Genomic DNA, 25733 nt, shown 5'->3' with positions numbered 1-25733 from the left:
TAAATGTATCTTGTATCTTGAACTAATGAACGTATCTTGTCCAGCAGAGCTCAAATTCATAGAAAACATAGAAACATAGAAAATAGGTGCAGGAGTAGGCCATTCGGCCCTTCGAGTCTGCACCGCCATTCAATATGATCATGGCTGATCATCCAACTCAGTATCCTGTACCTGCCTTCTCTCCATACCCCCTGATCCCTTTAGCCACAAGGGCCACATCTAACTCCCTCTTAAATATAGCCAATGAACTGGCCTCAACTACCTTCTGCGGCAGAGAATTCCAGAGATTCACCACTCTCTGTGTGAAAAAAGTTTTCCTCATCGCGGTCCTAAAAGATTTCCCCCTTATCCTTAAACTGTGACCTGGGAATTCCCTCCGTGAACCCCATCTCCGTGCTAGCCCATCCTGGGTCTCTGATTACACCGCATCACAGGAATGGGGCACCACACCTGGCTGGTGCGTGTACACCTGGCTGGGGCCTGCACACCTGGCTGGAGCCTGCACACCTGGCTGGGGCCTGCGCACCTGGCTGGTCCGTGCACACCTGGCTGGTCCATGCACACCTGGCTGATGCGTGCACACCTGGCTGGTCCGTGCACACCTGGCTGATGCGTGCACACCTGGCTGGGGCCTGCACACCTGGCTGGTCCATGCGCACCTGGCTGGTCCATGCACACCTGGCTGATGCGTGCACACCTGGCTGGTCCATGCACACCTGGCTGATGCGTGCACACCTGGCTGGTCCATGCACACCTGGCTTGGCCATGCACACCTGGCGGGTACCTGCACACCTTGCTGATGTCTCCTTGGAGGCAGTTGACCGCTTGCCACGCCCAGTTGCACAGACAGGTGGACCAGGTAGAAACAAGGAACTGCAGGTGCTGGTTTACACAAAAGGACACAGAGTGCTGGAGTAACTCATGGAGAACATGGATAGGTAACGTCTCGGGTCGGGACCCTTAATCAGACTACCTGACCTATTTTCAACTCAGTAAACGAACGATCCCGCTACTGTGGTCACACCCAAGACGTACAGGGACAAAAATATTGCTGCAACCGTGACAATTTATGACCTACAGATGAAGGGCAAAGTTCACCTGCACCCTCTTCCTGGTCTCTGGAGTTGTTCTCGTTGCCAGTAAGTTGTGTCACCTGTTACAGGTGAGGATTGGAATAACCTCTTAAAACAAGGTTAAACATTAACTGCAGGACATTGCCCAAAGAATCGCAACATCGTCAAAAGTGCAGGAAGGAACTGCAGATGCTGGATTAAACCGATGTTAGACACAAAAAGCTGGTGTAACTCAGCGGGACAGGCAGCATCTCTGGAGAAGGGTCTCACCCCAAAATGTCACCCATTCCTTCTCTCCAGAGATGCAGCCTGTCCCGCTGAGTGACTCCAGCGTTTCGTGTCCACCTTCGGACTATAGCCTAGCTTTCTGAATCCCTGCACAAGTGTATCTGGTCGCTTCTGATAATAAAATCACCACCAACACTCTTATTTAGTCCTTGATGGAATTGATGGCTCTAGGGGCAAGTTTGCAGATGATGTTCCCGATGTTGGGGAAGCCCAGAACAAGGGGTCACAGTTTAAGGATAAGGGGGAAATCTTTTAGGACCGAGATGAGGAAAACATTTTTCACACAGAGAGTGGTGAATCTCTGGAATTCTCCGCCACAGAAGGTAGTTGAGGCCACAGTTCATTGGCTATATTTAAGAGGGAGTTAGATGTGGCCCTTGTGGCTAAAGGGATCAGGGGATATGGAGAGAAGGCAGGTACAGGATACTGAGTTGGATGATCAGCCGTGATCATATTGAATGGCGGTGCAGGCTCGAAGGGCCGATTGGCCTACTCCTGCACCTATTTTCTATGTTTCCATGTGAAGATAGATGGAGGGACAGGTAGTGTTGAGGAAGCAGGGACTCTGCAGAAGGAGTTGGACAGGTTGGGAGAGTGGACAGAGAAGTGGCAGATGCAACACAGCGTAACAAAGTGTGGAGTCGTGCGTTTTTGAGTAGGAGGAGTAAAAACGATAAGACTATTTTCGAAATGGGGGCAGGATTCAGACATCGGAGGTTGCAAAGGGACTTGGGAGTGCTGGCGCAGGATTCCCAACAGGTTAATTCATGGTGTTTAAGAAGGAACTGCAGATGCTGGAGAATCGAAGGTAGACAAAATTGCTGGAGAAACTCAGCGGGTGCGGCAGCATCTATTGGAGCGAAGGAAATAGGCAACGTTTCGTCCCGAAACGTCGCCTATTTCCTTCGCTCCAATAGATGCTGCCTCACCCGCTGAGTTTCTCCAGCAATTTTGTCTACCTTCAGATTAATTCCTGAGTTGAGTCGGCTGTAAGTAAGGCAAATGCAACGCTAGGAACCAGTTCTAAGGGGACCAGAGTATAGAAGCAAGGATGTAAAGCTGAGGCTTTATAAGGTGCTGATCGGGCCACATTTGGGTCGCATATCTGAGGAAGGATGTGCTGGTGTTGAAGAGGGTGCAGAGGAGGTTTGTGACAATAATCCTGTGGTAGAATGGGTTAATATATGTGGAGCAACTGAAGACTCTGGGCTTGTACTCGCTTAGGAGAATGAGGCGGGGGGGGGGGGGAGATCTCATTGAATCCCACCAGATAATGAAAGGCCTGGATAGAGTGGAGAGTCCAGGACCAGAGGGCACAGCCTCAGAATAAAAGGATGAACCTTTAGAATGAAGATACAGAGGGATTTCTTTAGCCAGAGGGTGGTGAATCTGTGGGTACTGGGGAGAAGGCAGGAGAATGGGGTTGAGAGGGAGAGATAGATCAGCCATGATTGAATGGTGGAGTAGACTTGATGGGCCGAATGGCCTAATTCTGCTCCGATGCCTTGAGGTCTAACCCAGCACCAGTCAAGCAGCTGAAGCAGGGGCTCACATTATCAGTGGGGGAGAGAGAGGGTTCACATTATCAGTAGGGCCCCCTCCATCAGTTTATACTTCACTTTAGACTTCAGAGATACAGCACGGAAACAGGTCCTTCGGCCCGTTGAGTCCGTGCCGACCAGCGATCACCCTAACACTACCCTGCATACTCCAGGAACAATTTACTATTTTTACCGAAGCCAAATTAACCTGCAAACTTGCACATCTTTGGGGTGTGGGAGGAAACCGGAGCTCCCGGTGAAAACCCACGCGGTCACAGGGAGAACGCACAAACTCCGTACAGACAGCCCCCGTGGTCAGGATTGAACCCGGGTCTTTGGCGCTGTGAGTCAGCAACTCTATCGATGTGTCACCTTCCCACCTCAAGGTTTGGCTTCCATTTCGGGGAGAGGTCACGGAATGGGAGAGGTGATGCCGCGGTAGTGGAGGCCATTTGGCCCATTGAGTCTGTGTGCCTGCTCCCCGTAGAGTAATCGCAGCCAACTCATCGCCCTTGCTCCTCATGGGTTTGCCCAATTTCCTCCTGAAATCCTGGATCTATTCCGTTTCCTTTGCCCCGATCGGCGGTTAACACCAGACACCTCAACTCTGCCGAAACCAACATTTCCTCACTCTCAGTACAAACAAGGAACTGCAGATGTTATGTTAATACACAAAATGACACAAAGTGCTGGAGTAACTCAACGGGTCAGGCAGCATCTCTGGAGATCATGGATAGGTGATGTTTCAGGTCGTAACCCATCTTTAGTCACCTATCCATGTTCTCCACAGATGTTGCCTGACCCGCTGAGTTACTCCAGCACTCTGTGAAACGTCACCAATCCATGTTCTCCACAGATGCTGCCTGACCCGCTGAGTTACTCCAGCACTCTGTGAAACGGCACCTATCCATGTTCTCCACAGATGCTGCCTGACCCGCTGAGTTACTCCAGCACTCTGTGAAACGTCACCTATCCATGTTCTCCACAGATGCTGCCTGACCCGCTGAGTTACTCCAGCACTCTGTGCCTTTCCTCCTCACAAACTTCCTCCTGTGGTTGATCACCTCCCCTTTTAATCTGCGCCTGATTGTCAAAGTCCTTTAGAGACTGGAGATTGGCTTCAGAGTGAGGGCCGCACAGATTCACCATTGAAATGCAAATCGTAAAGCACTCACTCTGAAGCCAATCAAAAGTGTTAAGTCATTGAAATGGTTCAGCAGCATGTGGGTGAAGAACAAGGAAGGGGACTGTGCAAATGGAGCGGCTCTTTACACAGAGGGCGGGAGAAGTCCACAACTAACTTTGACAAAAGGCTGTGGATTCTGGGAGGCAACTATGTACCTGCCCCACCTACAGTATGTTGAAGGTTCTTCACTTCCTCCTCCTGTACTCCAGCTTATTTACAGGAAGTATTTTTACTTTAGTTTAGTTTAGAGAGACAGTGTGGAAACAGGCCCTTCGGCCCACCGAGTCCGTGCCGACCATCGATCACCTGCCCACACTAAAGGACCCACAGGTCAGGCAGCATCTGGGAAGATAGATAATGTGTAGGGTTAAGACCCTGCTTCAGATCTCGACAGGGTCTCGACCCGAAATATCATCTATCATTGGTACACAAAATTGCTGGGGAAACTCAGCGGGTGCAGCAGCATCTATGGAGCGAAGGAAATAGGCGACGTTTCGGGCCGAAACCCATCTATCATTGTTCCCCAGAGATGCTGCCTGACCCGCTGAGTTACTCCAGCACTTTATTTCTTTCGTCTATTAGCCAGCATCTGCAGTTCTTTGTCTCTACCCGTTCAAACCCATTCAAGTCTCTTTTCTGACTGAATACCACACAACCACGTACCTCCCACCTCTGCTAGCAGCATCGACCAAACTCTGTCTGAAGAAGGGTCTCAACCCGAAACGTCACCCACTCCTTCTCTCCAGAGAGCTACTCCAGCATTTTGCATTTTGCTCCATAGATGCTGCCTCACTCACTGAGTTTCTCCAGCATTTGTGTCTTATCTTCGGCTTAAACAAGAATCTGCAGTTCCTTCCTACCCATCAGCATGCCCACACTGGTTGCCAACATCGTTCCACCCCCCCACTCCTCTCGCCCCATAGCTCCCCCCCACGGATCTAAGTACTTCCCACTATGGGCTTCCCAATGATCCCCCTTGGGCAGGCCTGCCTTCAACTGCCCTCCGGGCTCCGACTTGTGGAATTCCCTCTGGAGGTTCTCAGTCTCACTTCCCCATCAGCTTAAAGAACCAACACACTTCTGACCTGCACTCCAGTCAGCGTACTAGTTTCACTGTTGCCCTGTTGAGTTTCACTGTCTGTGTGCCCACAATGGACCATTGTGTGCTCCACCTTTGCTTGATCACCGTTCCTTTTTGCATATCGTTCATTCATTTGTTCTATATCTCTCTCTCTACATCACCGTCTATATCTCTTGTTTCCCCTCTCCCCTGACTCTCAGTCTGAAGAAGGATCTCGACCCGAAACATCACCCATTACTTCTCTCCAGAGATGCTGCCTGTCCCGCTGAGTTACTCCAACCTTTTGTGCCGACCTCCAGTTTAAATCAGCATCTGCAGTTCCTTCCTACACAAGGTTCTGGCCTTAAATGCTTCGCTGGCTCGATGCCAATTTTTTGGATCAATGTGATCCTATGAAACCCTTTGGGGAATCTTGCGGCTTTTTCAATGACGGCGTGTCAATAACGAGACTTGGACATTAAGGAAATGTTCCATTGTGTTCCTGGCACAAGGCTGGTACATTTCCCGAGTTGGCCCGCGTTGCCAATAGTGGGGACAGCACCAGTGTAGCACTGGCCCCCACAAGGAACTTCCTGCAGCAGTTTCCCAGCACCTTCCCCATTCAGCTCCGCCTCTTCCCACAACAGTGAAAGGTCAGCGCTGAATGAAGAAACTGTTTACCAGTGGACAAAACATAGAAACATAGACAATAGGTGCAGGAGGAGGCCATTCGGCCCTTCGAGCCCAATGGCGGTTCATCTAAAATCAGTACCTCGTTCCTGCTTTTTCCCCCATATCCCTCGATTCCTTCAGCCCTAAGAGCTAGATCTAACAAGATGGGCCGAAGGGCATATTTCCATGCTGTACAGCTCTGTGACTCCAATACTCTACTGCCCCTCCCACAGTGTGACGCTCCCTCTGTACTGCATTGCAGTGTCCCTGTGGAGGGAGGGAGAGGGGGAAGGAGAGAGGGAAGGAGAGAGGGAAAGAGAGAGGGAAGGAGAGAGGGAAGGAGAGTGGGAAAGAGAGAGGGAAGGAGAGAGGGAAGGAGAGAGGGATGGAGGGAGGGAAAGACAAGGGGATGGGAAGAGGCGAAGGGAGAGGAGGGAGGAGGGAAGAGAGAGGAAATGAGGAGGCAGACAGGAGGAAGGATTGAGAGGGAGGGAGGGAGGGAAGGGAGGGATCGACGAGCGAAGGACGAGAGGGAGGGAGAGAGGGAAGGAGAGAGAGGGAAAAGAGGGGGAATTGAGAGAGAGGGAAGGAGAGAGGATGGAGGGAGGAGGGGGAAAAGGGAGTGAGAGAGGGAAGGAGAGAGGGAAGGAGAGAGGGAAGGAGAGAGGGAAGGAGAGAGGGAAGGAAGGAGAGAGGGAAGGAGAGAGGGATGGAGAGAGGGAAGGAAGGAGGAGAGGGATATGAAGGAGAGAAGGAAAAGGAGGAGGGAAGGAAGGAGAGGAGGGAAGGAGAGAGGGAATGGAAGTGACGCAGAGGGAGAGATTGAGAGCGAGGGAGGGTAGAGAGGGAGGGGAAAGGGAGGGAGGGATTGAGAGGGGAGGGAGAGAGGGGGAAGGAGAAAAGGAGAGAGGGAGAGAGGGATAGGGAGAGGGGGAAGGAGAGAGGGAGAGTGGGGAGAGAGGGGAGAGAGGGAGGGAGGGAGAGGGGGGAGGGAAGGAGGGAGGGAGAGAGGGAGAGAGAAGGCGGGAAGAGTAAGAGAGGGAGGGAAGGATGGCGGGACGAGAAGGGGAGGGACGGAGAGAGGGAGGAAGGAAGCAGAGACGGGATGAGGGCAGGGACGGGAGGGACGGTGAAAGAGGAGGGAGAGGGAAGGACGCAGAGGGAAGGAGAGGGAAGGAGAGAGGGAAGGAGAGCGGAGGAAGGATGAGAGGGAAAAAGAGAGAGGGAATGAGAGAGGACAAGACGAGAGGGAAGGAGAGGGAAGAGAGGGAGAGAGATAGAGAGATGAGTGGAGGATAGAGAGGGAGAGAGAGAGGGAGAGAGGGAGAGAGGGAAAGAGGGAGAGAGGGAGGGAAGGAGAGAGAGAAGGAAGGAGAGAGAGAAGGAAGGAGAGAGGGAAGGAGAGGGAGAGATGGAGAGAGAGAGTGAAGGAGAGAGGGAAGGAGAGAGGGAAAGAGAGAGGGATGGAGAGAGAGGAGTGAAGGAGGGAGAAAGGGATGGAGAGAGGGAGAGAGAGAGGACGGGAGAGGGAGGAGAGGGAGAGGGGGAGAGAGAGGGGTGGAGGGGGGAAAGGGGGGGAAAGCAGAGAGGGAGGGAGGGAAGGAGGAGAGAGGGAGAGAGGTGAATGGGGAGAGGGAGGAGATGAGAGGGTAAGGGAGGAGAGTGAAGGGGAGAGGGAAGGAAGGAGAGAGGGAAGGAGAGAGGGAAGGAGAGAGGGAAGGAAGGAGAGAGGGAGAGAGGGTGGGAGAGAGGGAGGGGGAAGGAGAGAGGGAGAGTGGGGAGAGAGGGAGAGAGAAGGAGGGGGAGAGGGAGCGAGGGAGAGAGGGAGAGAGGGAGGGAAGGAGAGAGAGAGGGATAGAGGGGGAGAGGGGGAAGGAGAGAGGGAAGGAGAGAGGGAGAGAGGGAGAGAGAGAGAGAGGGAGGGAGGTGGTGCCACTGACAGCGGGCTACTCACTGTCAGTCCCGGGGCAGCGAGTCCTGGATGAAGCGGATGCATCGGTTGAAGGTGCCGGCTCTTGGCTCCCGCTGCAGCGGGATCGGGACCCGTAAGTGGGACAGACCCAGACACAGACCCAGACACAGACCCGGACACAGACCCGGACACAGACCCAGACACAGACCCACACACAGACCCGGACACAGACCCACACACAGACCCACAGCGCAGCCGAGGGACGGGGCTGACGGCTGCAGCTGCTCCAACACAGCGGCGGGGTCGGCTCCGCGCGCGGCCCCCTGGGAATTGTAGTTCCCGAGGGCCCGCGGCCGGATGTTGACGCATCGGCGGACGCGCGATTCCGGACTACAACTCCCGGCCCGCACCGCGCCGCGCCGCCGGCCCTGGGAAAGTTTGTGGCGGAGGAGGGAGTTGCATTGATACAGCGCCGCCCTCTGCCGCAGCGCTCGGCAAGCTCCAAGCCCAGTCACATACACAGGCGAGATGTGCAGTGAAATGAAAAGTGGCAATGCTCGCGGACTTTGTGCAAAAAAAACAAACTATAAAACAGAATGGAACAGAATCACATATTACATATTTGGGGGAAAAACCCAGCAATTTTAAAAATACACCACACAACAATAACTTGTTACAGTAAAGTTAGTCCCTGGTGAGATAGGAGTTTACAGTCCTAATGGCCTCTGGGGAAAAAAGAAGAAAGAAGAAAATCCCACCATAGAAACAGAGACAATAAGTGCAGGAAGAGGCCATTCGGCCCCTCCGAGCCAGCACCACCATTCAATGTGATCACGGCTGATCATCCACTATCAATAGACAATAGACAATATTGTCTGAAGAAGGGTTTCAGCCCGAAACGTCGCCTATTTCCTTCGCTCCATAGATGCTGCTGCACCCGCCGAGTTTCCCCAGCAATTTTGGGTACCGACAATAGACAATAGGTGTCTGCGAGTTGGTCGGAAAGGACTGAGTTCCGGTTTGGAAAGATATGGATTTAGAATCCATGTACTTTAGAATTCACACTGTAGAGATACAGCATGGAAACAGGCCCTTCAATAGGCAATAGACAATAGGTGCAGGAGTAGGCCATTTGGCCCTTCGAGTCAGCACCGCCATTCAATGTAATCATGGCTGATCATCCCCAATCAGTAACCCGTTCCTGCCTTCTCCCCATATCCCCTGACTCCGCTATTTTTAAGAGCCCTATCTAGCTCTCTCTTGAAAGCATCCAGAGAACCTGCCTCCACTGCCCTCTGAGGCAGAGAATTCCACAGACTCACCACTCTCTGTGAGGAAAAGCGTTTCCTCGTCTCCGTTCTAAATGGCTTACTCCTTATTCTTAAACTGTGGCCCCTGGTTCTGGACTCCCCCAACATCGGGAACATGTTTCCTGCCTCTAGCTTGTCCAAACCTTTAACAATCTTATATGTTTCAATGAGATCTCCTCATCCTTCTAAACTCCAGAGTGTACAAGCCCAGCCGCTCCATTCTCTCAGCATATGACAGTCCCACCATCCCGGGAATTAACCTTGTAAGCCTTCGTTGCACTCCCTCAATAACAAGAATGTCCTTCCTCAAATTAGGGGACCAAAACTGCACACAATACTCCACGTGTGGTCTCACTAGGGCTCTGTCCAACTGCAGAAGGACCTCTTTGCTTCTATATTCGATTCCTCTTATTATAAAGGCCAACATGCCATTTGCTTTCTTCACTGCCTGCTGTACCTGCATGCTTACTTTCATAGACTGATGTACAAGGACCACCAGATCCCGTTGTACTTCCCCTTTTCCCAACTTGATGCCCTTATCCCTTGATTCCTTTAGCCCTAACCCTCTCTTGAAAACATCCAGTGAATTGGCCTCCACAGCCTTCTGCGGCAAAGAATTCCACGGATTCACAACTCTCTGGGTGAAGAAGTTTTTCCTCATCTCAGTGCGAAATGGCCTACCCCTTATTCTTAAACTGTGACCCCTGGTTCTGGAATAGAAATTATAGAATTATATAGAAATTTTATATGTTTCTATAAGATCCCTTCTCATCCTGCTAACTTCCAGTGAATCCAAACCCAGTCGACCCATTATTTTGTCACACGTTAGTCCCACCATCCCGGGAATTAACCTTGTAAATCTACGCTCAACAGCAATAATGTCCTTCCTCAAATTAGGAGACAAAAACTGCACACAATACTCCAGGTGTGGTCACACCAGGGCCCTGTAAAACTATAGTAGGACCCTGTGTTTGAGAAAGAACTGAAGATGCTGGTTTAAATCGAAGGTAGACACAAAATGCTGGAGTAACGCAGCGGAACAGGCAGCATCTCTGGGGAGAAGGAAAGGGTGACGTTTTGGGTTGCGACCCTTCTTCAGACCGATGTCAGGGGAGGGGGCGGAATGGGACAAAGATAGAATGTAGACGGAGACTCGTGGGAGAACTGGGAGGGGGAAAGAGATGGCAAGAGATAGCAAGGGCTATCTGAAGTTAGAGAAGTCAATGTTCATACCGCTGGGGTGTAAACTACCCAAGCGAAATATGAGGTGTTGTTCCTCCAATTTGCGCTGGGCCTCACTCTGACAATGGTGGAGGCCCAGGACAGAAAGGTCAGATTGGGAATGGGAGGGGGAGTTGAAGTGCTGAGTCACCGGGAGATCAGGTAGGTTAAGACGGACTGAGTGGAGGTGATCAGTGAAACGATCGCCGAGCCTGCGCTTGGTTTCGCCGATGTAGAGAAGTTGGTGGCGCCTCGTGGCAGCGGCCTCTGCAGTCCGTCTGTCTTTTTTTTTTGTCCTGTTGAGTGTATAGTTTGGTTGTAGTTTATATATTGTTTTTAGCTGTGTATATGCCGGGGGGGGGGAACTTTTCTCTTCCCTGCACGGGGGACCCAACCTTTTCCCTGTCGGGTCTCCGTTGTCGTTGGGGCCTATCACCGTGGAGCGGCCTCCAACCGGAACGGCCTGGGGGCTCCAGTCGCGGAGCCTGCGGACGCACCATCGCGGAGCTGGCCGGCCTCGGAGCCTGGAGAGGTGTGGTGGCACGCGGCTGCGACCCGACTCCGGAGCTTCGGTGGCTCCAGCCGCAGGTCCGGTGGACGGTGACATCGGGAGCTCGCGGGTCCCTGGTGGGAGACCGCTTTTCAGAGCTCCCGCAATGGCAACTTCTCCCGCCCGAGTTGCGGGGTTGAAAACGACCCGGAGCGGGGGCCTTACATCGCCCGGCGTGGCTTTAACGGCCGCGGGACTTGCCATCGCCCACCGGGGGCTTTAACACCGGGAGAAGAATGGAAAACAGGGAAGAGACAATGACTTTGCCTTCCATCACAGTGAGGAGGAGATTCACTGTGATGGTTGTTTGTGTAAATTGCATTAATCGTGTGTCAAACTTCATTTGAGGTTCAAATGACTATAAACGGTATTGTATTGTACTGTATTGACACCTGGAACAGCGGATACAGTTAATGAGGTTGGAGGAGGTGCAAGTGAACCTCTGCCTCACCTGGAAAGACTGTTTTTGGTCCTTGGATGGAGTCGAGGGGGGAGGTAAAGGGACAGGTGTTGCATCTCCTGCGGTTGCAGGGGAAAGTACCTGGGGAGGGGGTGGTTTGGGTGGGGAAAATGATGAGTTTCCAGCATATAATCCTCCAACATCTCGCCACCCCCATTGGGATCCCACTACTGGCCTCATCTTCCCATCTCCACCCGACTTCCCATCAGACTATTAAACTCAACTCAAACAAAAATCTGAACTTTAATAACTATATCTGCTTATTTATGTGTGTATATATATATATTCAATGGTATATTGGACACACTGATCTGTTCTGTATTCATTCCTACTATATTCTGTTGTGCTGAAGCAAAGCAAGAATTTCATTGTCCTATCTGGGACATATGACAATAAACTCTCTTGAATCTTGAATCTTTCTGCCTTCTGCAGAAACCGTTCCCTCCGAACCTCCCTGGTCAACTCGCCCCTTCCCATCCCAAATGCGCTGCTATAACATCTTTAACAATCGACTCAAGCATCTTCCCCACCACCGCGGTAAGGCTAACTGGTCTATAATTCCCTGTGTTCTCTCTCCCTCCTTTCTTAAAAAGTGGAGTTACATTGGCTACCCACCAGTCCACAGGAACTGATCTCCAGAGTCGAGAGTACATTGGAAAATGATCACCAATGCATCTGCAATTTCCCGGGCCACCTCCTTGAGTCCTCTGGGATGCAGACCACCAGGCACCACAGACTACACTTTCGCCCAGATGTTACAGTCACACGGCACAGACACGGGCCCTTCAGCCCAACTTACCCATGCCCACCAACATGTCCCAGCGACACTAGTCCCACCTGCCCGTGTTTGGCCCAGATCCCTCTAAAGCTGCCCTATCCATGTACCTGCCTCAACCATCATCGTCCCACGCACCCACCACCCTCTGAACAAGTTGCCACTCAGGTTGGTATCAAATCTTTCCCTTCCCTCCTTAAACCCTTATTCTGTGTTTCTTGATTCCCCTACTCTGGGTAAAAGACTGTGCATCTACCCTATCTATTCGCCTCACGATCTTGTCCACCTCTTTCAGATCATCCTATTGAGCTCCATGTAATCAAGTCCAGCCTGCTCAACCTGTCCCTAGGCAATACCAGTCACGGACCTCCAATCTAAACAACAACATAGAAACATAGAAACATAGAAAATAGGTGCAGGAGTAGGCCATTCGGCCCTTCGAGCCTGCACCACCATTCAATATGATCATGGCTGATCATCCAACTCAGTATACTCTACCTGCTTTCTCTCCATACCCCCTGATACCTTTAGCCACAAGGGCCACATCTAACTCCCTCTTAAATATATCCAATGAACTGGCCTCAACTACCTTCTGTGGCAGAGAATTCCAGAGATTCACCACTCTCTGTGTGAAAAATGTTTTTCTCATCTTGGTCCTAAAAGATTTCCCCCTTATCTTTAAACTGTGACCCCTTGTTCTGGAATTCCCCAACATCGGGAACAATCCTCCTGCATCTAGCTTGTCCAACCCCTTAAGAATTTTGTAAGTTTCTATAAGATCCCCCCTCAATCTTCTAAATTCTAGCGAGTACAAGCCGAGTCCAACCAGTCTTTCTTCATATGAAAGTCCTGACATCCCAGGAAACAGTCTGGTGAACCTTCTCTGTACTCCCTCTATGGCAAGAATGTCCTTCCTCAGATTAGGAGACCAAAACTGTACGCAATACTCCAGGTGTGGTCTCACCAAGACCCTGTACAACTGCAGTAGAACCTCCCTGCTCCTATACTCAAGTCCGTTTGCTATGAATGCTAACATACCATTCGCTTTCTTCACTGCCTGCTGCACCTGCATGCCTACTTTCAATGACTGGTGTACCATGACACCCAGGTCTTGTTGCATCTCCCCTTTTCCTAATCGGCCACCATTCAGACAATAGTCTACTTTCCTGTTTTTGCCACCAAAGTGGATAACCTCACATTTATCCACATTATCCACAACCTTCCACCACCACCTTCAGCTTCCTCCCATGAAGCCAATTCTCTCTCCAGTCGGTAACTCTCCCTGGATCCCGTGCGATCTAATCTTCCAGAGCAGCCTTCCATCCCGCGATGTGAGTTTAGATTCCATTGATGCAATTTAAATTTGGTTACTAATAATCCATCAACTTTACTAGAATGATCCCAGGAATGAGCGGGTTAACCTATGATGAGCGTTTGTCGTCACTGGGCCTGTACTCACTGGAGTTTAGAAGAATGAGGGGAGGGGGAGGGACCTCATTTAAAGATACAGAATTGTGAAAGGCCTGGATAGAGTGGATGTGGAGAGGATGTTTCCACTAGTGGGAGAGTCTAGGACTAGAGGTCACAGCCTTAGAATTAAAGGGTGTCATTTTCAGAAGGAGATGAGGAGAAATGTCTTTAGTCAGAGAGAGGGTGGTGAATCTGTGGAATTCATTACCACAGACAGCTGTGGAGGCCACAAGTCAGTGGATATTTTTAAGGCAGAGATAGATAGATTCTTGATTAGTGCGGATGTCAGCGGTTATGGGGAGAAGGCAGGAGCATGGGGTTAGGAGGGTGAGACAGGTCAGCCTTGATTGAATGGCAGAATAGACTCTGATGGGCCGAATGGCCTAATTCTACTCCAATAACTTGTGAACCACTGGAAGCCACATACACCCACTGATCCAGTGACACATTTCACACACAGCAATGCGACTTTGCTTTGCAGCACCTCGTTAGTTTACAAATCCTCCACATCGCACAACCTCCAGATTCAGGGACAGTTTCTTCCCCGCTGTTGTCAGGCAACTGAACCATCCTACCAACAACCAGAGAGCGGTCCTGAGCTACCATCTGCCTCATTGGAGACTCTGATTGGAGTTTGCTGGCTTCACCTTGTACTTGCAGCTCCAGATTCCCGGGTTCAATCCTGACTACGTGTGCTGTCTGTACGGAGTTTGCACGTTCTCCCCGTGACCTGCGTGGGTTTTCCCCGGGTGCTCCGGTTTCCTCCCACACTCCAAAGACGGTCAGGTTTGTAGGTTAATTGGCTCGGTAAAATTGTAAAATTGTCCCTGGTGCGTGTAGGATGGTGTTAATGCAAGGGTATCACTTGTCAGAGCGGACTCGGTGGGCCGAAGGGCCTGTTTCCACGCTGTATCACTAAACTAAACTAAACTAAACTATTCTGAACAAGATTCACATTATTCCCTTTATCCTGTATCTGTACACAGTGGACGGCTCGATTGTAATCATGTCTTGTCTTTCCGCTGACTGGTTGGCACGCAACAAAAAGCTTTTCACTGTACCTCGGTACACGGGACAATAAACTAAACTACGAGGGGGGAAGTTGATAGAAGTTCCTCAGAAGCACAAAACCTGGTTGTCACGGAAACTGGCCGAGCAAAGACCCCAAAAGTGGCGAAGATAAGATCAAAGTGAGTCATCTGTGAAGGTTTCGGCTGAGGAATGTTGAAAAGAACTAAAGGGCTTTCTCGTAAATAAAGAAATCTTCTCTTCACCTGAAATTATCCAAAACCCCCACTTTAGGGCGGATGAGCTTCTAGCGAGCCGACGGCCATCCACACTTCAGTAGAAGTCGCGATCGCTGCCGTCCATAGAATTCCCGTCGGAAACCACCTCCACTGCGTTGCTAATGTTTTCAACAATGACGAATGAATGAATGACGTTAACACTGTTGGCATGGGCGCATTCTTCAGGGAAGGAATCTGCATTTGTATAGAACCTATAGAACATAGCTGGGGTGGTGGTGAGGGGAGGAGGTGGGGGTGGGGTGGGGGGGGGGGGGGGGGGGGAGGTGGAGGTTGACTCTAGGAAGCCACACGGTGGCAGGCAGGCAGCCTAGCTGATGTGGTGGAACAGGGGGAGATTGGGGACAATAGTTTAAGGTAGACCAAAAATGCTGGAGAAACTCAGTGGGTGAGGCAGCATCTATGGAATGTGGGTGATCTACAGATGCTGCCTTACCCACTGAGATTTTCCAGCATTTTTTTGTCTACCTTCGATTTTTCCAGCATCTGCAGTTTTTTCTTAAATCTACATTCAGTTTGATCAGTGTCCAACCCCCCCACCCTCACCCCCGAAAACCACCACCCAACCCCCCACCAAACCCACACACCCCCCCCCCCCACCACCCAACCCCCACCCTCACCTACCCCATCCAACTCCGCCCCCCCCCCCCCCCCCCACCCAAAACCATGCTGGTGGTGAACAAGCTCATCAACGCAGGCCCCGGCTGAGAGACCCAAGGACATTTCTTCCATTCATTGTTCCACAACTCTCCACATCACTGTCTATTTCTCTCGTTTCCCTCTCCCGTGACTATCAGTCCGAAGAAGGGTCTCGACCCGAAACGTCACCCATTCCTTCTCTCCAGAGAAGCTGCCTGACCCGCTGACTTACTCCAGCATTTTGTGTCTATCTTCGGTTTAAACCAACATCTGCAGTTCCTTCCTGCACCATCTACTCTATCCTCAATATTACAATATTTCTAAGGCAGAGATAGATAGATTCTAGATTAGTACGGGGGTCAGAGGTTATGGGGAGAAGGCAGGAGAATGGGTTTAGGAGGGAGAGATAGATCAGCCATGAGTGAATGGCGGAGTAGACTTGATGGGCCAAATGGCCTAATTCTACTCCTATCACTTATGTGTGGAGAAGGTGCTTGGGGGGCTGAAAGGTCTGAAGGCGGATAATTCACCTGGACTGGATGGACGGCAACCCAGGGCTCTGAACGAGGTGGCCTCACAGATTGTGGAGATATTAGTTGTGATCTTTCACGAATCACTAGTCAGGAAGGATTACAGATGATTGCAGTCAGTGAAGAAAGCGAATGGCACGTTGGCCTTCATCACAAGAGGAGTTGAATATAGGAGCAAAGAGGTCCTTCTGCAGTTGTACAGGGCCCTAGTGAGACCACACCTGGAGTATTGTGTGCAGTTTTGATCCCCTAATTTTGAGGAAGGACATTCTTGCTATTGATGGAGTGCAGCGTAGGTTTACAAGGTTAATTCCCAGGATGGTGGGACTGTCGTATGCTGAGAGAATGGAGCAGCTGGGCTTGTACACTGGAGTTTAGAAGGATGAGAGGGGATCTTATTGACACATATAAAATTATTAAGGGTTTGGCCACACTCGAGGCAGGAAACATGTTCCCGATGTTGGGGGAGTCCAGAACCAGGGGCCACAGTTTAAGAATAAGGGGTAAGCCATTTAGAACAGGGATGAGGAAACACTTTTTCACCCAGAGAGTGGTGAGTCTGTGGAATTCTCTGCCTCAGAGGGCGGTGGAGGCAGGTTCTCTGGATAGATAGGGCTCGTAAAGATAGCGGAGTCAGGGGATATGGGGAGAAGGCAGGAACGGGGTACTGATTGGGGATGATCAGCCATGATCACATTGAATGGCGGTGCTGGCTCGAAGTGCCGAATGGCCTACTCCTGCACCTTTTGTCTATTGAATGGAGAATTACAAATATCACTCAATTGTTTAAGAAGGGTGTCCAAGTCAATGGACAGTGACGTCAACAGAAGTAAAGATACAGGTGGACTTACGATAGCATCCGTCGCTCAGGTTGTGTGTGCGTGTGTGTATGTGTGTGTGTGTGACGTCGGGTCAGGCCAGGGGTTGCTCTGCTCCAGAACATTCCGTGTGGAACCTACGGCCACCGCGCCCTGTGTGAGGTCACCCGCTGACCCCCAGTGATGTAACAAGCTGCGAGCTGCTGCATCTGACGGGTGTGAGGGAGATCGCTGACCCAGGGCAGTCAGACACCGCAACCATCGCCAGGCCAGCCAGCGGTCAGATGTGGGAGAAGCGAGATCCCCTCACACCAACGCTACCCGACACACTGTAGGGACAATTTACATCTATACCAAAGCCAATTAATCTACAAACCTGCACGCCTTCGGAGTGTGGGAGGAAACTGGAGCACCCGGAGAAAACCCGCGCAGGTCAAGGGGAGAACGTACAAACTCTGTACAGACAGCACCCGTAGTCAGGGTCAAACCCGGGTCTCTGGCGCTGTGAGGCAGCGACTCTACCTCATGGACACAGCACGGGGGCGACCAGATCACAGGGGACTTGATGCCGTGGCAGGGATGGAAGCCCTCTCTACACCGGCTCATCACACACCTACAAGGCACAGGTTGGACACAGCATCTTTGGAGAGCGGGTAGATGGCGGGACCCTCTACTTGATCAGGGTGGTGTCGGTTTTCAGACTCGTGTAAAGAATAATAAAAAACGCTCGCCCCTCTGGCTCAGTGATGTACATTGTCCCAATAAACCAGGTGCAACACCAGGTGAGACAGAGAGAGGGGGACAGAGAGAGGGGGACAGACAGAGAGAGAGAGAGACAGAGAGAGAGACAGAGACAGAGAGAGAGAGAGACAGAGAGAGACAGAGAGGGACAGAGAGAGAGAGAGAGAGAGAGACAGAGAGGGACAGAGAGAGAGTGTGTGTGTGTGTGAGATTGGAGACCCTCGGACTCTCCTTGATTGGACATTACTGGCTTTATCTTGCACTAAACGTTATTCCCTTATCATCTCCACTGTAAATAGCTTGACTGTAAAGTGAAGCACTGCCCCTCCCTGGCAGTGAGAGCGAGTGACCACCGGAGGGCAGTCCCGCTCCTTCTGATCCATTGAGGACAGATATGGTTGCCTGCCAGAGATAGTCATGGAATCACGGAGAGGCCCTTCAGCCCGCCGTGTCCATGCTGGCCATCAAGCACACATTATACCAATCCTTTATTAATCCCATTCTTTCTATCCCCCCCCCCCCCCTGTAATTCCCATCAACTCTTCCCCAATCTCCACATTTGATCACTGCATTTTCGCTGAATTTTGGGAACAGCTCCATCCAAGACCGCAAGAAATCGCAGCCAATTGTGGACTCGGCCCAGACCATCACACAAACCAACCAACCTCCCTTCTATTGATGTTTAAGAAGGAACTGCAGATGCTGGAAAATCCAGGGTAGACAAAAGTGCTGGAGAAACTCAACGGGTGCAGCAGCATCTATGGAGCGAAGGAAATAGGCAACGTTTCGGGCCGAAACCCTTTCGGGTTTCGGCCCGAAACGTTGCCTATTTCCTATAGTGGAGATTTATACCTCCAATACATAGAAACATAGAAACATAGAAATTAGGTGCAGGAGTAGGCCATTCGGCCCTTCGATCCTGCACCGCCATTCAATATGATCATGGCTGATCATCCAGCTCAGTATCCCGTACCTGCCTTCTCTCCATACCCTCTGATCCCCTTAGCCACAAGGGCCACATCTAACTCCCTCTTAAATATAGCCAATGAACTGTGGCCTCAACTACCCTCTGTGGCAGAGAGTTCCAGAGATTCACCACTCTCTGTGTGAAAAAAGTTTTTCTCATCTCGGTTTTAAAGGATTTCCCCCTTATCCTTAAGCTGTGACCCCTTGTCCTGGACTTCCCCAACATCGGGAACAATCTTCCTGCATCTAGCCTGTCCAACCCCTTAAGAATTTTGTAAGTTTCTATAAGGTTCCCTCTCAATCTCCTAAATTCTAGAGAGTATAAACCAAGTCTATCCAGTCTTTCTTCATAAGACAGTCCTGACATCCCAGCAATCAGTCTGGTGAACCTTCTCTGTACTCCCTCTATGGCAATAATGTCCTTCCTCAGATTAGGAGACCAAAACTGTACGCAATACTCCAGGTGTGGTCTCACCAAGACCCATTATGACTCCATTTATACCTCAAGCTGCCCCGGTGAGGCCAGCAGCATAACCACAACCAGAGTGCAGTCTGAACTACTATCTCTTGGACCCTTGGACTATTTTTGATCAGACTTTATCTTGCACTAAACGTTATTCCCTTATCACGTGTCTATACACTGTGACTAGTTTGACTGTAATCATGCATTGTCTTTCTGCTGACTGGTTAGCACGCTTACAAAATGCGGTTCACTGCTTTCACGGACGACACATGACGTACTGCATGAACACGTGGTACTCCAACTGTAACTGCTCGGACAGGAAGGCTCTGCAGAGGGTAGTGAGGGGAGCAGAGAGGATCATTGGCGTCTCTCTACCCTCGGTACAAGAACTGTTCCAGAGCAGCTGCCTGGAAAAAAGCTCTGAGAATAGCTAAGGACAAACTGCACCCACTGCACACACACCTGGATCTCCTGCCATCAGGCAAGAGATACCGTAGCATCATAGCCCGGACAACCAGACTGCTAAACAGCTTCCTGCCACAGGCTGTGAGGCTGCTAAACAGTCACTCTGTACACAGTCACCTGATTCTGCGGCTTTGCACTGACATTTTAATTACTCTGGCACTGGCCACTCAAATCAGCTGCCCTGGACATTTTAATGATTGGTTTACTGTATTTTAGTGTTGCTGTTTTACCTGCTTTTAACTATTTATACTGTTTCATCAGGGACTGGATTGTTTTTACTGTTATTATGTGTGAAATGTTTTAAGTTTCATGTGCGATGCTCCAGCATTCCCTGGGAAACGTCTTCTCATTTTGCACTGTACAACTGTTGCTTTGCAAGATGACAATAAAGGTTGATTGATTGATAAACTAAACAGAATTGAACTGGGATACGGGCGGGGGTGGGCAGGCGAGTAGAAGGATGTGGGTTGACGGGCCGAGTTGCAAAAGTTATCTCAACACCCTCTACTTGGTGGTAGTCAGACACAAAATACTCCCCCTCCCCCTCCCACTCCGTATCCGACCTCTCTGTCCTGGGTCTCCTCCATGGCCAGGGTGAGCAACACCGGAAATTGGAGGAGCAGCACCTCATATTCCGCTTGGGGAGTCTGCATCCTGGGGGCATGAACATTGAATTCTCCCAATTTTGTTAGCCCTTGCTGTCTCCTCCCATCCCCCAGCCTTCAGGCTCCTCCTCCCTTTTCCTTCCTTCTCCCGCCTCCCCCCCCCCCCCCATCAGTCTGAAGAAGGGTTTCGGCCCGAAACGTTGCCTATTTCCTTCGCTCCATAGATGCTGCTGCACCCGCTGAGTTTCTCCAGCGTTTTTGTGTACCTACAAAATACTGGAGTTGGATTTAGCTCTTGGGGCTAACAGAATCAAGGGATATGGGGAGAAAGCAGGAACGATGCAATACAATACAATACCGTTTATTTGTCATTTGAACCTCACATGAAGTTCAAACGAAATTTGGTTTCTGCAGTCATACAAGAAAAGAACCAAGACACACACCAACACAATTTACACAAACATCCATCACAGTGAATCTCCTCCTCACTGTGATGGAAGGCAAAGTCTTGTCTCTCCCCTGCTCTCCATTCCTCTCCCGAAGTCAAAGTCGCTAGCAAGTCCCACGGCCATTTAAAGCCGCGCCGGGCGATGTAAGACCCTGCTCCGGGTCCCGATGTTGGAGCCCCCGGCGGGCGCAAGCAAGTCCACGAACATTAAATCAGTACGGGGTACTGATTTTAGATGATCAGCCATGATCATATTGAATGGTGGTGCTGGCTGGAAGGGCTGAATGGGCTATGTTTCTATGTTTCTGATTGCAATGCACCAGAAGGCAAGAGGCTGCAGAGTGCTGACCACAGTCCAGTCCATCAAGACCTCAGCCCTCCCCACCATCGAGAGTATCGACACCGGGCTCTGCCTCAAGAAGGCAGCATCTCTCACCACGGAACCCCACCATCCAGGGCAAGGCCTCTTCTCACTGCTACTGCCGGAGCAGGAGGTACACAAGCCTCAAGTCCCCACCACAAGCTTTAGGATCAGATCACTTCCTGCAACTAGAATTTCTTAAGCCAGGGCACGGTGGCGCAGCGGTAGAGTTGCTGCCTCACAGCGCCAGGGACCCGGGTTCCATCCTGACTACGGGTGCTGCCTGTACGGAGTTTGTACTTTCTCCCTGTGACTGCGTGGGTTTTCTCCGGGATCTCCGGTTCCCTCCCACGGTCCAATAGTAAGTAAGTAAGTTTTATTTATATAGCACGACCCCGGCGAACTCGATCCCAGGCTCCACGGCGCTCCAAATCCAGCGCCGCCCGCGGCCAGACAGCCCCAGCTCCGTGATGTTGGGAGTCGGCGGCCACAGCGCTCAGGAGCTTACCGCACGGCGACCCGGTAAGGCATCGCCCGCTCCGTGTTGGTATCCCAGCGCTGCACCACCGCCGCCGAAGCTGTAATCCTGGCCGGTCCCGACATTAAACGCCGCTCCATTCTCGATGGTAGGCAGCGAGGATGGGGCGAAGAAGCAGCTTGGAGGGATGATGCCTCTCCGACCAGGTAGGGGACTAAGAATTAAAGTTTCCCCTTCCCCACCCCCACCCCCCACATAGACCCCCACTAACATTTTTTAACAGGACTTAAAATAAAATAAAATTTAAAAATAAATAAATAAATAACGTTTCGGCCCGAAACGTTGCCTATTTCCTTCGCTCCATGCAAAGAGTTGAACAATCTCCACTATAGGAAATAGGCAACGTTTCGGCCCGAAACCCTTCCGGGTTTCGGCCCGAAACGTTGCCTATTTCCTTCGCTCCATAGATGCTGCTGCACCCGCTGAGTTTCTCCAGCTTTTTTGTCTACCTTCGATTTTCCAGCATCTGCAGTTCCTTCTTGAACAACTTGTTCCTAATGAACAGTTTGCATGGATGTTTTGTTTTGCCATCTTTTTTTCTTTTCACTGCCTAGTCTAATTAGTGTAATTTATGGATAATTTCTGTGTAATTTATCTTATGTTCACTGTACCACAAACCTCATCGCATGTGTGAACACGGCAAACATGATTCCCCTGGACTTGAAAAATGATTTTTTGTTTTCTCTTCAGAATGAAATTCGAGCTTTCTAAACCAAAGGTCACAGGGAAATAAGAGAATTCCTTTCTCTCTGGCTCAGCCCGTTTGACTCCAGCTTCAGTTTAGTTTAGAGATACAGTGCGGAAACAGGCCCTTCGGCCCACCGCGTCCGTGCCGTCCAGCGAACCCCGCACATTGACATCGTCCTAAGCACAATAGGGGCAATTTACACATTAGTACCAAACCAATTAATCTAGAAGCCTGCACGTCTTTGGAGTGTGGGAGAAGCGCGAAGATCTCGGAGAAAACACACGCAGGTCACGGAGAGAATGTACAAACTCCGTACAGACAGCACCCGTAGTCGGGATCGAACCCGCGTCTCTGGTGAGGCAGCAACTCTACCACTGTGGCACCATGTCGCCCGACACAAGTCTCTCTGCATCTCTCACTCCCCCATCTCGGTTTCACATCACCTCCTCGCTCCCACCCTCACTTCCCCTTCCATTGCTGGTGCCCCCCCCCCCCCCATCCCCTCATTACTGACTGGCATGTTTCTCAGACGTTAAGTCTACGCTTGGATAGAGCGGATGTGGGCAGGAGGTTTCCACTGGTGGGAGAGTCTAGGACCAGAGGGCACAGCCTCAGAACTAAAGGATGTACCTTGAGCAAGGAGATGAGGAAGAATTTCTTTAGTCAGAGGGTGGTGAATCTGTGGAACTCATTGCCGCAGACAGCCGTGGAGGCCGAGTCAATGGGTTTAGATAGATTGATTCATGATTAGTGTGGGGGCCAGGGGTTATGGGGAGAAGGCAGGAGAATGGGGTTAGGAGGGGAAGATAGATGAGCCACGATTGAATGGCAGAGTAGACTTGATGGGCTGAATGGCCTAATTCTGCTCCTATCTCTTATGAACAGAGCGTAGCAGGTGCAAAATCTCAATCATCTCTTGTACGAGTGAGGGGTGGGGGGGGGGGGGGGGGGGGGGGGGGGGGGGGGGGGGGGGGGTGGGGGCAAGAACATGAGGACGTGGGTTTAAGGTGAGGGGGGGAGATTTAATAGGAACCTGAGGGATAGCTTTTTCCACACAAAGGATGGTGGGTGTATGGAACGAGCTGCCATAGGTAGTTGAGGCAGGGACCAACACAGAAATATTTAGACAGGTACATGGATAGGACACGTTTAGAGAGATATATGGGCCAAATGCAGGCAAGTGGGGCTAATGTAGATGTGTCATGTGGACGATGTGGGCCGAATGGCCTGTTAGCACATTGTATCACTCTATGACATCGAAGTGCATCAGCCAGAATAGGAACGAAGGGCCGAGTGGCCAGCACCTGGACTTTGCTCCAGATTCCATCACCTACAGACTCTGTGTTTGCCTCTAAGTAAAGCTTTAGTTTAGTTTAGAGATACAGCGCGGAACCAGGCCCTTCGGCCCACCGTGTCCATGCCGACCGGCTATCCCCGCACACTAACACTATCCTACACACACTTGGGACAATTAACTATTTTTTCAGAAGAGAATTAATCTACAAACCTGTCTTTGGCGTGTGGGAGGAAACCAGAGCACCCGGAGAAAACCCACGCAGGTCACAGGGAGAGCGTACAAACTCCGGACAGACGGCACCCGTAGTCAGGATCGAACCCGGGACTTTGGCGCCGTGAGGCAGTAACTCTACCGCTGAGCCACCGTGCTGCCCTGAAGCACAACAGCCCTGGCAACAGCTTCACAAACAGCAGAGGCCCAGACGTTGTGTGATATAGTTTTTTTAATTTGCTTTTTACAAAAAAACTTACAGGAATTATCAAAGGTGGTTTTACTGAAACCGTAAATGGCCTGAATCACCAGACAATGTACAATAAAAGGAATCAGGGATTATTGAAAAGCTCTTTAAAATGATCACAGCAAAAGTAACAGAGACACCAGCCACCATCAGTAGCAACCTGGAGGGGTAGAGGCGCTGTTAAAGCCTGCTCCCGGGCAAATCAGACCCGACCCGAGCCAACCCTCCCCTCCCTCCCCCCCTCTCTTCCCCTCCCCACCCCACCTCTCTTCCCCTCCCCACCCCCCCTCTCTTCCCCTCCCCTCTCTTCCCCACCTCCCCTCTCTTCCCCTCCCCTCTTCCCCTCTGGTATAATTCCCGCTGGTTTTGTCGGTTGGCTCTCACTGCTTCCCAACGCAGGGTCGGACAGTGGCCAAGAGGTGGCCACAGGTTAGGGTCAGGGGGAGAATCCCCCCCCACTCTCCCACCGGGACAATTTAACCCCCCCCCCCCTCCCCCTCCTCAGCACCACTGGTGGCATCTCCAGACACCGGATTAAAACAAGCAAATGTATCCCGAAATAATGTAAAGCTAAAGAGAAACTGGATCTAAAAACAAGGTCGACCTTTGGTAAAACGCGCGCGGGCGGCTCTGAAGCTCCAAGCTGAGTGAGGGTGGTTTGTGGGACAAAGGTGTGAAGTTGTGTTAGACAGAAGTGAAGGTTGCTGATCCAAACGTAGAGATTGTTCCCAGGCTGAGCAGCATCCTGCAGGCGGTCGGTGACGTGTTAGGCACTTATCCCCCCCCCGGAACACCGCCCGGCCTTGTCCAAACGCAGCCTGGCCCCTCTCACGCCGGCCTGTGGACAAAGCAGTGGTCACCCGGGGGCACAACACGGACCCCCACCCCGTCTCCTCCCCCCATTCCCCCCCCCCCCCAGCCCACCGGTCACACCACACGTCCCGTGTCCCGGTCACCGGCCAGACAACATGGACCCCCTCCCCCAGCCCACCGGTCAGACACAGTGCTGGAGTAACTCAGCGGGTCAGGCAGCATCTGTGGAGAACATGGATAGGTGACGTTTCACAGAGTGCTGGAGTAACTCAGCGGGTCAGGCAGCATCTGCGGAGAACATGGGTAGGTGACTTTTTAGGATCGGGACCCTTCTTCAGGCCGATTGTGCTGGGGCGGGTGGGGGCGGTGGGCAGGGAGAGGAGGAACAGGGCAAAGCCTGGCGAGTGATAGGTGGATACAGGTGAGGGGGGGGGGGGGCAAATGGTTGGACAAAGGCCAGAGATGAAAAGACTGAAGGTTTAGAGTTAATGTGATAACGGTTTTGGCATTTGGTGAAGCGGCAACCTCATTAACATGACAGTGGTGTAACTTGTGGAGGGACATTGATGAGGCAGGCCCAGGGTGTGTACATATCCCCATTGCATGTTCAACGTTACCTGTTTATGCGGTAGCTGCTCGCTGCCTAGGCTAATGCGTAGTCAGGGCCCATGTCGTGATCTTGGACGCCATAGGCATTGTAGTTGATGCTGGACTCTGCACACGGACACAAAGACAAACATTCATTAAGATTGAGATTTTAACATTTGAAGTGAAGCTTTAGAATCCATTACTGCGAAGGCAATCAGCCTTGCAAGTTATTAAGGAATGTCTCCTGCCTCCAGTGTTCATATTTACTGCTCCAGTGAATGAATAATCACTATGAACAGATCTAAGTGCAAGTCGACCATAACCCTTTCTGGCAGTGAGATCTCGTGGTTTAGTTTAGAGATACAGCACGGCAACAGGCCCTCCGGCCCAGCGAGTCAGTAACTATTCCTCTCGTCGCAGTGAAACACAGAGCGAAAACATCCTGCTGTCAGGCAGTGACCATCACAGACACTGGGATACAGCAGCAAACACTC

The 25733-nt window shown here is 51.2% G+C and overlaps 1 protein-coding gene across 3 annotated transcripts in view; it reads right to left on the bottom strand.

Annotated features, from left to right (window-relative positions):
- Positions 1-23805: 23805 nt before the first annotated feature.
- LOC116981859 (junction plakoglobin) overlaps positions 23806-25733 on the bottom strand; it is a 62567-nt gene continuing 60639 nt past the window's right edge. For all 3 annotated transcript variants that reach the window (XM_033035000.1, XM_033035001.1, XM_033035003.1), the window contains exons 14-16: positions 25269-25365; positions 24154-24676; positions 23806-24067 (exon numbers count right to left, since the gene is read on the bottom strand). In XM_033035000.1, coding sequence (XP_032890891.1) covers positions 25295-25365 — 71 coding nt within the window. In that variant the 3' untranslated portion in view covers positions 23806-24067; positions 24154-24676; positions 25269-25294. The remainder of the gene's footprint in view (positions 24068-24153; positions 24677-25268; positions 25366-25733) is intronic.

The sequence above is a fragment of the Amblyraja radiata genome, chromosome 16 (genome assembly GCF_010909765.2).
Source record: "Amblyraja radiata isolate CabotCenter1 chromosome 16, sAmbRad1.1.pri, whole genome shotgun sequence".
In the NCBI taxonomy this organism is placed as follows: domain Eukaryota; kingdom Metazoa; phylum Chordata; class Chondrichthyes; order Rajiformes; family Rajidae; genus Amblyraja; species Amblyraja radiata.
This window is presented reverse-complemented; position numbering and strand designations above follow the sequence as displayed.